The 13,918-nt window shown below is 41.3% G+C and overlaps 1 protein-coding gene across 49 annotated transcripts in view; it reads left to right on the top strand.

Moving 5' to 3' along the window:
* Nucleotides 1-7,168: 7,168 nt before the first annotated feature.
* Nucleotides 7,169-13,918, top strand: part of CAPRIN2 (caprin family member 2) — a 45,377-nt gene continuing 38,627 nt past the window's right edge. For 10 of the 49 annotated variants that reach the window (XM_055357984.2, XM_019039256.4, XM_055357964.2 and 7 more), the window contains exons 1-3: nucleotides 7,235-7,369; nucleotides 8,561-8,776; nucleotides 10,971-11,033. In XM_055357984.2, coding sequence (XP_055213959.1) covers nucleotides 8,600-8,776; nucleotides 10,971-11,033 — 240 coding nt within the window. In that variant the 5' untranslated portion in view covers nucleotides 7,235-7,369; nucleotides 8,561-8,599. Of the gene's footprint in view, nucleotides 8,777-10,970; nucleotides 11,034-13,918 lie in introns of all 49 variants that reach the window. The other 39 variants (XM_063694081.1, XM_055357981.2, XM_055357969.2 and 36 more) reach the window with 12 other exon arrangements.

Raw genomic sequence — 13,918 nt, forward strand, 5'->3', positions numbered from 1 at the left:
AAATAAGGTGATATTCAAGGTACAGGGGTAGGACTTTAACATATCTTTTTTAGTGGACACAAATCAACCCACACCACCATTACAATTCACCCATTTAAAGTATACAATTTAATGGTTTTTAGTATACTCACAGAATTGTGCAATCATTATATCAACTTTACAACATTTTCATTGCCCCACAACGCAACCCTGTCCTGTACGCCTTAGCAGTCACTCTCCATTTCCCTGCAACACTCCCCCAAGTGCTAGGCAACCAGTTATCCATGTTCTGTCTCTATAGATTGCCTATTCTGGACATTTCGTATAAATGGAATAATACAGTATGTGGCCTTTTGTGCTGGCTTTTTTTTTTTGAGATGGAATATAATTTTATTTTATTTTATTTTTTTTTGAGATGGAGTTGCCCAGGCTGGAGTGCAGTGGCATGATCCTGGTTCACTGCAACCTCCACTTCCCAGGTTCAAGTGATTCTCCTGCCTCAGCCTCCCCCATAGCTGAGATTACAGGCGCCCACCACCATGCCTGGCTAATTTTTGTATTTTTAGTAGAGATGAGGTTTCACCACATTGGCCAGGCTGGTCTCCAAGTCCTGACCTCAAGTGATCTACCTGCCTCGGCCTCCCAAAATGCTGGGATTACAGATGTGAGCCACTGCGCCTGGCATCGCTTAGTATAATGTTTCTAAATTTCGTACATACTGTATCAGTACTTCATTCCTTTTAATGGCTGAATAATATTCCATTGTACAGATATACCACCACATTTTATTTAAGCATTTATTAGTAGATGGGACATTTTCGTTGTTTCTACTTTATTTATTTATTTATTTATTTATTTATTTATTTATTTATTTATTTATTTTTAGATGAGTCTCGCTCTGTCGCCCAGGCTGGAGTGCAGTAGTGCGATCTTGGCTCACTGCAACCTCCGCCTCCCGGGTTCAAGCAATTCTCTGCCTCAGCCTCCTGAGTGGCTGGAATTACAGGCACCCGCCACCAAGCCTGGCTAATATTTTTGTATTTTTTTTTTTTTAGTAGAGACGGGGTTTCAGCACCTTGGCCAGGCTGGTCTTGAACTACTGACCTCGTGATCCACCCACCTCGGCCTCCCAAAGTGCTGGGATTACAGGCACGAGCCAGCACACCTGGCCTGGTTGTTTCTACTTTTCAGTGATTTGAATAATGCTGCTATGAAAATGTGTGTTCAAGCTTTTGTGTGCATATGTGTTTTCATTTCTCTTGGGAGTATACCTAGGAATGGAATTGCTGGGTCATATGGTAACAGTATATTTAACTGAAGAACCGCCAGACTGTCTTCCAAAGCAGCTACATCATTTTACACTCCCACCAGCAATGTATGAGGATTCCAACCAATTTTTCCACATCCTCGTCAACACTTGCTATTATCTTTTTTTATTATGACCACCTATGTAGGTGTGAAATGATATCTCATTGTGGTTTTGATTTACATTCCCCTGATGACTACTGATGTTGAGCATCTTTCCATGTACCTATTGGTCATTTTTATCTCTTCTTTGGAGAAATGCCTATCATATTCTTTGCACATTTTTAAATTGGGCTGTCTTTTTATTAATGAGTTCTAAGAGAGTTCTTTATATTTTCGTACAAGTATCTTACATATAATTTACAAATATTTTCTCCAACTTTGTGGGCTGTCTTTTCACTTTCTTGATAGCATCCTTTGAAGCACAAAAGTTTTCAATTCTGATGGAGTCCAACTTATCTGTTTTCTTTTGTTGCTTGTGCTTTTGATGCCATATCTAAGAAACAGAACTTTTTAAAAACATACTGTTTATCAAAAATGAGTAAATCGTTTATGTGAAAAATTCTAGGCTAACAAAGTGATGGTGAATAAGAAGTATTTTTTTCAAATCACAAAATAACTTGTACCACTTTAGGCTTTCTTTCTAGAGTCACTTTTTTGTGTTTCATTTAGGATTCTTGTCCTTGTACAAAAAGAATAATTATGTAGATTACCATTTATTCAAATAGTTACTGGTGTATTATATTGCTGTGATTCCTATTTAGATAACTAACATTTCTGTTAAATAATGTTAGTTCTAACTTGTTCACAGAAAGTAAAAAGAATATAATTAAAATAATATGAAATTCTACCTCCCAAAGCTAATTCAAAGTTAAAGTTTATTTAATTAAATTAATTAATTAATTAATTAATTAATTTATTTAGAGACAGAGTCTTGCTCTGTCGCCCAGGCTGGAGTGCAGTGGCATGATCTCGGCTCACTGCAAGCTCTGCCTCCCGGGTTCACGCCATTCTCCTGCCTCAGCCTCCCAAGTAGCTGGGACTACAGGCACCCGCCACCACACTCGGCTAATTATTTGTATTTTTAGTAGAGACGGGGTTTCACCTGTTGGCCAGGATGGTCTCGATCTCCTGATCTCATGATCCGCCCGCTTCAGCCTCCCAAAGTGCTGGGATTACAGGCGTGAGCCACCACACCAAGTTTATTTTAATAAAAAGATGCTCACTATATTTTAAGTCAAAATAGCAGAATTGCAAAATGTTTAGTACATTCCCATTTTTGTAAAAAATTATACAGATATTTTCTTGGAAATAAGTCTAGAAGAATATAAGCAAAAAGTTAATAATGGTAATCGATGGAGGGGGCAGCTTTCATGTTTTTGGGAAAATACTTTTTCTGGTTTGGTATAAAAACTAAACATATGCTATAAAAATAAAGTGAAAACATCTTTCAGCCTTTTCCATGCATATTTAAAATGAAATATTTTACAAAGTCACAATCTTACTAAATGTTTTATACCGTGTTTTATCCTGCCCTTTTTTCACTTCATATAATATCATGTCATTGAATATTCTTTGAAAAGATGATTTGTACTACTTGAATTAAAATTCATGGCTTAGAGTCACATTATTTAGCCATTTCTCTATTGTTGAGTGTCTAGGTTGTTGTTTACAATTTCCCACCACTTAAAAAAATGTGGTGCCTAGCATTTTCATAAATAAGTGATTGTTTGCATCTCTGATTGTTTTGATAGGGGAGATTCCTAAAATAAAGGCTACTGGATCAAAAGATATGAATATTTTAAAATGTCTTCCTGAATGAATTCCTTTAAAGACACTGTAACACTGAATTGCTTATTCTTTTTGGTTTCAATCTTCAAGTTTAATTGCCTATTTCTATACTTTATTTACTCCATGGAAGCAGCAAGGGAAAGGGATGAAGTGGCCTGGAGTGCATGTTGCATTAGAGGGCAGAAGACCTAGATTCTTTAGGTCTTGGAAAACTCACAAATGTCCAGCAGCTTTATATACCTTACCTTTCAAATAAGAGGGGGGTGGGATTCCTTAGCCATAAATTCCACAGTTCTCTAGTTCTCCTTGGCTACTAGGAGAAATGCTGGGCTTCGTATTATGGCAAAAGCAGCAAATACAGGTATCTCAGTGGAGGATACGTTTTCATGGCCTAGTCTCTAGTCAGATGCTTTTACAGAAACGAAATGAAATCCTTAACAATGCTGTTAATAGGTAATATTATGTTTGTTTTATTATCAGCAGTTTTACAGCTGAAAAAACTGAAGCCCACAGAATTTCAGTAACTTGCCCAAGATCATTCAGCTAGTAAGGGGCAGGAACAAGAATCCAATCCATGTGTGTCTGGCTCCAAAGCCCATGCTGTTGACACTTTATAATACTTCAAAGTTGGACAGAAATCATATTTTTATGGGCTTGATATTATTGATTTAATGACACACATTCACAAGTTCTACACTGATTACTCCTCCTCTAAAGAACTTTTATTTCAAAGGTACTTAATGGTGGAGCACTATTAATGCATTAACTTCAATATCAGAAAAACAGTATCAACAAAACCAATAGGAATGTATAATTTTATGAAAAAATAAGCCTACCAAATTATTAATCTTACAAACTAGATATTTCTCTAAAAATACCCTAAACTATTATGGCAAGTTTTTTTTCCTACCTGAGGTCTATATTTCTCAGTTCTTTACTTTCATAAAAAGTTTCTCAAATATTTGAATAGATACTCTATGAATCAGCAAGTATGTGAAATTACTATATATATATATATATTTTTTTTTTTTTTTTTTTTTTTTGAGACAGAGTTTCGCTCTTGTCATCCAGGCTGGAGTGCAGTGGCGCAATCTTGGCTCACTGCAACCTTCTCCTCCTGGGTTCAAGCGATTCTTCTGTATTAGTGTCCCAAGTAGCTGTGATTACAGGGGCGCACCACCATGCCCGGCTGATTTTTGTATTTTTAGTAGAGATGGGGTTTCGCCATGTTGGCCAGGCTGGTCTTGAACTCCTGATTTCAGGTGATCTGCCCGCCTTGGTTTCCCAAAGTGCTGGGATTACAGGCGTAAGCCACCACACCCGGCCAAAAGTACTATCTTTTTAACAACCTTATGTTATTGTTCCTGTCTTTTTCTTTCTTAGCCTTCTTATTATTTTTCTTGGTGACTTTCTCCCTCTCTCTCTGTCTCTTGGTGGCAATTCTCCACAAAGTCTTGTAGAGCCAATAAGAAACAGACTTCTATCACCCACAACCATGTGTCTAAGATAATTTCTCATATCTCTACTAACACGCTACCAGGTTTCACATCCTTTGGTGGATTTATCTTTCCAGTTTCAACAATATGAAGCTATATTAATTTTAAGTGACTACAGCATAACCATCCCTGCAGCAATTGAACATTTGTCAGACAGTGCATATTTAACACCTTCACATTTTCAAAGGATGTAAAGTCTGGCTGTTTTTGTAGAAATCAAACCATCCATTATTAAAGTCTTTAGTATTTTTGTCTTCGGGTTTTTTGATTTGGTTGTTTTTGCCATTTACATCTACAGCTTTTACTGAATTCCCACTCAGCTCCACGAAGGCAGAAGCTATATTGTCTCAGTCACCATTATGCCTTATCACCTACTACATAGCAAGTGCTAAGTATACATCTGTTGAATGAATAAATGAATATATTCTTCTATCAATGATTTGAGACAACACTTTTTATCATATTTCCAATATAGTTATTCCTTGCTAAGCTTGGAGGTGGCATGCCACAGATACTGCCTCACAGTTGGCAAGAAAAGTCACGGTGTTACAGAAAATAGGGAGTGGGAGAGGGTAAAATAAACTAAACTCCTGACAAATAAAAGTTTTGGGGACACGTGCTTTCAAAGTAAGCCAGACTTACTGACTTTAAAGATCTCCTATCGCAGAAAAGCTTTTATCTGAATCATCTTTTTAACTTGTTCAGAAGACATTGCTTCAAGAGTATCTACTGTGGTATGTTCTCCTACAAATGTCACGCCATACGTATACAGACTGTACCTTACTGGACTTGAAATTTAATTATTTTTGCTTTTGCATTCTTTCGTGATGCATTTTTATAATCCTTCCTGAGAAGTAAATCTGTATGGATTTATTCATTTAGAAGAATATCCATTTAGTAGAAAATTTAAAATTTATGGCCTCCTTTTTGCCTGACCGATTAGAAGGCAAACATTTCTTTCTTTCTTTTTTTGAGATAGAGTCTTGCTCTGTCACCCAGGCTGGAGTGCAGCGGCACAATCTCGGCTCACTGCAGCGTCCGTCTCCGGGTTTCAAGCGATTCTCCTGCCTTAGCCTCTGAGTAGCCATGATTACAGGCACATGCCGCCACGCTCGGCTAATTTTTGTATTTTTAGTATAGACGGATATTCACCACGCTGGCCAGCCTGGCCTCGAACTCCCGACCTCAGGTGATCCACCCCGCCTCGGCCTCCCAAAGTGCTGGGATCACAGGCTTGAGCCACTGCGCTCGGCAGGGGGCAAACATTTCATGATTAATCTGACTGAAATACCATTTTTAGGTTCATCATTAGCTCGGACTACAACTCAGGCTGTGCTGTAACTTTGTGTCAACTCATTGATCCAACAGTGTGTCCTTCACATTTTTTCTTATTATGGCCACTGTTTTTTGTGCTACCAAAGGTGAAGGCATAGCCTTCCTCTCCTCATGTTCAGCATCTTCTGCGTTTCTCTGGTTATAAACAATGAGAAAAAGGGAAAATCTAGTATTTCTCTGACCCTGAAGAACACATATGGGATTCAGAGATTCAAAGTTAAAATGCAACATTAGGGTACATTATGTCACCAGGGACCGAAAAGAACACAGATAATAGATGCCAAAAACATGTATTAAGTAATGTTAAAATTAATTTTGTGTGAAGTTGACCAAGGCTTTTAAAACTAGACCTTTGTTTCCTTGATTCTTCTTCTGAATTTTCTGTTCTTTTGCTAGTCTCACTATTTTTTATCAGAGCGTCAGGGACAGTCAGGACCTAAAAAACTCCACTTGGTGTAATAAGTAAACATATGTTGGGGCAAAGTATTGCTGAGTGTGTGTGTGTGTGTTTCTTATTTGGTATCAGAAACACCTTCCTTTCCTCAATAAACTTTTACGTATTTCCAGATTTTTCTCTTAATTTTATGTAACCTTACAAAGATTTTTTACAGCTTTCTCTGCGTGCCAGTCAATTAATGTGTTTCACATGAACAAATAATACAGCTTGAATAAACTCAATCCTATTATTGCAGGTTGCGAAGTCACCTACTCCGTTTTTATGGCGATGCTGATTTGGGGCATTCTGCTCTTACAGGCTGATTCCCCTGTAAGGAAACGGTGTTTTTTCCCCATCCTAATATGAAAGATGCTATCTGAGGGGCAAAGGCGCATCTGCATTTCACGACTACCCACTAGGCTACGACAGCCTCAAGCTTGGCTTATCTGGCAGTTCCGCGAAGGGCTCGCTGCCCTCCTGGAGCTATTGGAGTCACCTGTTCAAGGTCGCGAACCCACCGGTGCCGCCGGCAATCAGCGAGGTCCAGCGGGGCTGCGCGGTTTCCGGCCTGCCGGCGTTCGGCGTCGCCTCGGCCCCACCTGGTGCCCCGCAATCTGCGCAAAGGCTGGGAGACCGCGCCCTCTCCCGACCTACCACCAGCCCAAGCTGGGCCCGGAACTAACTCCCGACAAGCGCAGGCGGCCAGCTGCAGCCGGGAAGGAGCACCGGAAGGAGGCGGTGGCGGGGCGGCCGGGGGCGGCCGGGGGCGGAGCGGGCCGGGGCGGGGCGCGGCCTACAAAAGCCACGCGCGGCGCGGTGGGCGGGCCTGGGCGCGAGCGGCTGAGTCGGCGGGGTCCCTGGCGCCGCAGAGGCCGCGGGCGAGGACCGGGAGGGGAGAGGGAGGAGACAGGAGGAGGAGACGCGAGTGCGGGGTGGCGCCGGTCCACCTCCGCAGCGCTCCTGCCTCCCCCCGGCTTTGGAAGGCGGGCCCGGGCTGCGGCAGCGGCGGCCTCGGCTGCCTGGGGAGGTGAAGTCGGGCTGCGGCGGCCTCGGTCGGCGCGGCGGAGGGAGGCGGCTGACCCGGCGAGGGTGGGCAGGTCTGGGCGGCCGGCGCCGCGGCGAGGTGGAGGGGCGGCTTGGCATCCCCGGGGCGGGGCGGGGCTCCCGAGGGCCGCGGCCGGTGCGTTTTCCGCAGGTCAGCCTCCCCCGGGGCCTTGCAGAAGCGGCTTCTGCGTACCCGGGGCGGCTGTGGGAAGGGTGGGGGTCGGTGCCTGCAGGGCTCTCCTTGGCCGCTCGGGAGAGGTGCTCTTCGCTCAGGCTCCCCCGGAGACTTGAGGGGGTGCGCGCTGGCGTGCATGGGGCCTGTTCTGTCCTTGGTTTGGGGATGCTCCTAAGGGGGGAGAAAGGGATACCTCGGGTGCTTGGAGTACGAGAGTCGGATACGTAAGTGCGCAAGGGCCACTGATTAGGGCACGGGAAGGGCTCGCTAGAATGAGCTCTTAAACTGGTTGGGTGTAAGCGGTTTTGGGCTAGTCTAAACCAAACAACTGAGAATAAACGCGGGGTTCCTGCAGGTTGAGAGAGTACCTGTCTGCAAATGTCCAGTAGTGATGGATTGCCTTGTAGGCCCCAGAGCAATCGGGGAAGTTAGCATTCTTGTTCAAGAAGCTGCTGGTTCACTTAGAGCTATAAAAGAATGTTGTGAGTTTGGGATTTTCTTCCAAACGTTCAGGATTGAGGTTAGGGCTGGTGGTGAGGGATCATGTAAAGAGGTTTGAGTGGCTCAGCCTTAGGTCCCGGTGTGGAAAGCTTATTCTTTTGGTGTCATCACGTGGCCATGGGAATTATTTAGAATGTGATCTGCCCTCATGAGAAGAAAGGAGCTCTGAAGCCACTGCAGTTCTTCCGCCCTATGTGGAAAATCGAATTTCTGGAAACATCCTTTATATTGGAGATTTTGCCTATGTAAAGGCTATCCTTATTGGCTAGCGGCACTAATTACTTTAAAAGTAGGATGGAAGTACAAGTATCTCAAGCATCATTGGGTTTCGAGCTCACTTCTGTGGAAAAGAGTTTAAGGGAGTGGTCTAGACTTTCCAGGGAAGTTATTGCCTGGCTGTGTCCCTCTAGTCCTAATTTTATACTTAACTTTCCCCCACCTCCTTCAGCCTCATCTGTTTCAATGGTGCAACTCTCTTCATCCCCTTTTGGTTACCAGTCACCTTCAGGCCATTCAGAGGAGGAAAGAGAGGGGAATATGAAGTCAGCCAAGCCCCAAGTGAACCACAGTCAGCATGGGGAAAGCCAGCGGGCCTTGAGCCCCCTGCAGTCTACTCTGAGTTCTGCTGCATCTCCTTCCCAAGCGTATGAGACCTATATTGAAAATGGACTCATATGCCTTAAACACAAAATCAGAAACATCGAGAAAAAGAAGGTAACTTTTTTTCTTCCAGTCCTGTAGTTGCATGATCTTAAAGATTAAGGAGCTGACATTTTTCTTTCAGAGCTCATAGGTGTTCTCTACTAAAAATTTAACTAACCTTAGGTTTAGCTGCTTTAAACAAGCAGGTTGCATGTTGGAAATATTAAACATTTTCTGTTTCATTTGTCAAAACAACGGAATAAAAATATTCTTCATAGTTAAATTATGCATGCTGCTGTTGAAATACTTTAAGAGCTAGCTATTTTAGGTCAGATTAATTCCTTATGTAGTATTAATGTTTCTTTTCATAGATGTGTTAATAGCTGATTTTTTAGCTTGTTTTCCTTGTGACTTTCTGCAGCAGTTGATATTGCAGTATAACTGCTGCAGTCGTTGGAAGGTTTAACCGTAGTAGAACTACAAAATGTTTTACCACTTACTTTTGTGGTGTTAGGTGAAGATTTAAGATTGCTAGGTGAAAGCGTGGTAGTCAGCCTTGTAAAGAGACCCAGGAGTTAAGCCTAGCTACAGAAAATGCTGTTGTAAAGATCTAAATCCTTCTTCATTTCCTGAGTCATGTAGCCTGTGAAACAGACTGCACGTTGCTTTGCTGTATTACGTTTCTCTTCTGCTTTTGGACAGGTGAGATTGAGTGACTATCTGGACCTATGTGTTGTTAAATACTTTTGTGCCAAGACCTAGTTAAACCTTAAAGTTGCTTTTAATGGAGGAGTGTGAAGAGACTTCTTTAGAGTCTGGTTGACTCTTTTTTTTTTTTTTTACCTAAGAAAGTAAAGAAGGGAAAGTTGCTAGTAGCTTCTCTGTAGCTCTCACCATTTATCTTTTTAATGTATACAGTTGATCACAAGTGTGGTAAGGTGAGTGTGCCAGGTCAGCACAAATTCCCCATCACTGTGATAAATGGTCAAAGCAGGATCTATTGACGGAGCCTCCCTCAGGTGGAGGAACTACATATATGTATGCTTATGCTCTCTAGCTTACCTATAGTACCTCTTTAATTTTGAATACCTGATAGTACGAGTACTTTTGTTTCAACCTTCTGGGAAAGAATTTTTCCACTAAAGCCAATACAGGAGGAACCTAAAAAATGCTTTTAGAATACCATAGTGGGTCCGGGTGCAGTGACTCACACCTGTAATCCCTGCGCTTTGGGAGGCCAAGGCAGGTGGATCACCTGAGGTCAGGAGTTTGAGACCAGCCTGGCCAACATGATGAAACCCTGTCTCTACTAAAAATAGAAAAAGAATTAGCCAGGCGTGGTGGGGGGTGCCTGTAATCCCACCTACTCAGGAGGCTGAGGCAGGAGAATCGCTTGAACCCAGGAGGTGGAGGTTGCAGTGTGCCGAGATTGCGACACTGCACTCCAGCCTGGGCAACGGAGTGAAATTCCGTCTCAAAAAAAAAAAAAAAAGAATACCATAGTGGGTTTATGTCATTATTATGGGGCCAACAAATGCAATTTATTTTTCATAATTTCCTTAAGTATCAAATATAATATGAAAAATAACTTCAAGATGAGCCTACTCTAATGATAGAAAAGAATTCTTTGTGTTTCTGTACTTCCAATAGGAGTTTCTTTTTAGGAAAATGCCACATAATTCAACAGGTAACTGAACTAATAGTTTAAGCATGAGATTAGAGTAGGACTTCTTAACCTCTACACCACTGACATTTTGTACAGGATAATTCTTCATTGTAAAGGGCTGTCCTGTGCATTTTAAGATGTTTAGCAGCATCCCTGGCCTCTCACCACAAGATACCAGTAGCACTCTTCACCTCCCTTCCCCCTCCCAAGTTGTGATAACCAAAAATATCCCTAGATATTGCCAGGTATCTTTGGGGGACAAAATTGTTCCCTGTTGAGAAGCTACTGTGTTGGGGACACATGATTTACTAGGTAAGTCCCCATGGGTTAAGTAGTCTAGTTATTAATAGAATCATTAAGAGAAAATAGTTTTATTACTGCTTAGCTTTTGTAATTCCAGACTCATGTGATTCTGTGTATTTTTTCTCCCCTGACTGGAACTCATCTACAGTTGCTGCATGCCGTATAGTAAAATGATAGTCTTGCAGATTGATAGCTTACTTCAAGGACTTTGTTTCCTAGAGACAAGATCTGGCATTTACTTTATTTGCTTCTGAATTTTATGTCAGACTATGGTAGATACAAGTTTCTCTTTTGTAGCTCAAACTGGAGGATTATAAGGATCGCCTGAAAAGTGGAGAGCATCTTAATCCAGACCAGTTGGTAAGTGGCTTATGATCTTTTAGTAAGACTTGCTGGTTTTCTTTTCTTAATAAAACTCTACATGGATTTAGTGCGATCAGTCTTTATAGCACACACACACACAGTTAAAATCCATAGTTTGTTCAAAACTGTTTCAGAAGACTTTGTTGTTTGTGCCTGTTAGATCTCAGATATGACTTTTTTTTCTGTTGACTAGAAGATGGTATGCATGGGGGTGTAGATTGTTAAACAGGAGTGAAAGTGTAGACTGTCACTAAGAGTTAACATACAGATTTAAATTAAACTTATGTGCCAGAGTGGACTGAAGGAGAAGAGAAGGCATACTCTACCTTTCAGCTCTTCACTGGTATATTCTAAACCTGACATCTTTCTGCTCCAGAATGTGAAAGAATATTTACTGTAGCTTACCTTAGTTTTCTCTAGCTGCCTCACCTTAATTCCTTTCATGGTCTCTTCCTACTTTTCTATTCTGGGTTTTCGTGTGCCCTCTCAGGAGGCATATTATCTGATAGATATCTGGCCTTTAAAAAAAAAAAGCTTACTATAAACATTAAGCTACTTGCATTTTTTCCATCGGTTAACTTCTCAATGATATACCTGGTAATTGCAAATTTTATGTAATTTGTGAAGGAGAGTTTTTGCAGTGCGGAAAGAAAACAGTGCTTCGTGGATGTTTGCCATTTTGACTTGATCATGTCTCCTGGCTAAGAAGGGACACATTTATTTGAAAATTATTTCATCTTGTTTGTGGGTCTTTTGTCTTTATGTTTTTCAATGGAAATCTTTGGCTATACATCATAGATACTGACATTCAAGGACTTTTCCCATTCCATAGTGACTCCTCTTCACTGACCCAGAATTTTTGTGATGTAGTAAGTTGTAATTTTGCTGAGACACATATTTGAATTGTGTGAGCTCTGCAAATGGTGCGCTCACTTAGCTGGGGAGAGGACTTAGCTGGACATGCAGCATTTCAGCATAGCTTTGTTTTAAAGTCACGGTGTGTTCAATAACTCTTAAAGTGATAAAACTTTTTTGTGTGTAAATATTCTTGAATGAAGAGTCCTGTTGGAGTTGTGTTCCTTATTTTTAAGAAACATCGGGGAGAGGGGGTTGGAGATTGATTGTTCCCATGATAGTTCTCTAAGAAATGTTAAGGACATGCTATATTTCATTGCTCCAGCCAGGCAAACTTCATTCTCAGTATTTCATTACTGTCTTTATAGCCACATGTTGCTTTTATAATAAATGTATGAACTTTGATATCTGGAGTAATATGCTGACAGCTGCCCAATTTATATTGCCAACAGATCAGTCCTCTGAACTCAATATTTCTGTGTCCAGTTGCCTATCTGACACTTCATAATTTTTCCCTGTTCCCCAAAACCTACTCCTCCTCGAATCTTAGCTATGTCAGTTGATGGCTTGATCAACTAGCAGGAGTTGCCAAAAATCTTGGAGAATTTATCTCCTTTCTCCTCATAGCTCACATCTACCATTTATCTCCTTTCTCCTCATAGCTCACATCTAGCTCATCAGCAAGTCTGCTCACTTCTCCCTTTAAGATAAATGAGGAAACTGACCATTTCTGCCATCTTCATCTAGGCTACATAACCTTTCATCTGCGTTACTTATTATAGTAGTAATTACTTCTGCCTCACAGGTTTTTCTATTTCTGCCCTCTCCAAGTCTGTTCAACGTAGTAAACTCAGTGATCCTGTTCTGATGCAAGTCAAGATGGTTATTCCTCTGCTCAGAAGTCCCCATTTGTTCCCGTCTGGTGGTAAAATGTCCTTAGTGTGTCTACAAAGCCCTACAGAATATCCTTCGCACTTCCTTTGACATTATGACTCCATTTCCTGCTCTTCTTTCCCTCGCTAGCTCCATTCTACCTACCCTAGCCTCCTTGCTGCTCCTCAGACATCCCAGGCACACCTCTGCAGGGTTTTTTGCACATGATATTCCTACTGCTTGGGATGTTCTTTCTCCAGATGTTTCAATGGCTCAATTCCTAACCTCCTTCAGTCTTTTATTTGAAGGTACCCACAGTGAGATCTGTTCTCACCTCACTATACCTCCACTTCCCCATTCACACTGCTTAGCTCCTTTCCTTGCTTAATTTTTCTTAATAGAAGTTAGCACTTCTCTGACAAGCTATGAAGTTTTATTTTGTCTCTTTCCTACCCTTACAATGTAAGTTCCATGAAAGTAAGGATTTTGTCTGTTCATTGCTGTATTCCTAGTGCGTAGAATAGAGTGTAGCATGTAGTAGGTATATAAAATATTTATTACATATAGATTTACTAAGTATGAAATGAATGTTAGGTCTTTAGATGTAACTAAGCACGTAGTTGGTGGTACTTTTGAGAAATCACACCTCATACATGCAATATATAAGGTAGAAAATATAGAAAATGCAGATAAGTCAGAAGGAAAAAACAATAGAATCTTCAGAGAATTGTTACCAGTATAGGCATACCTCAGAGATATTATGGGTTCTGTTTCAGACCACCATGATAAAGTGAAGATTGCAATAAAGCAAGTCACACAAATTTTTGGTTTCCCAGTGCATGTAAAAGTTATGTTTGTCCTATACTGTAGTCTGTTAAGTGTGCAGTAGCACTGTGTCAAAAAGAAGGCACACACCTTGATTAAAAATTATTTTATTGCTAAAAAATGCTAATAGTCATCCGAGCCTTCAGTGAGTTGTAATCTTTTTGCTGGTTGAGGAGGGTCTTGCCTCAGTGTTGATTACTGCTGACAGATCAGGGTGGTGGTTGCTGAAGGTTGCAGCGGCTGTGGCAGTTTCTTAAGACAACAGTGAAATTAGCCACGTTGATGGACTCTTTCTTTCATGAAAGATGTCTCTGTAGTATGTGATGCTG

This window comes from Gorilla gorilla, chromosome 10 (assembly GCF_029281585.2).
Source record: "Gorilla gorilla gorilla isolate KB3781 chromosome 10, NHGRI_mGorGor1-v2.1_pri, whole genome shotgun sequence".
Taxonomy (NCBI): domain Eukaryota; kingdom Metazoa; phylum Chordata; class Mammalia; order Primates; family Hominidae; genus Gorilla; species Gorilla gorilla.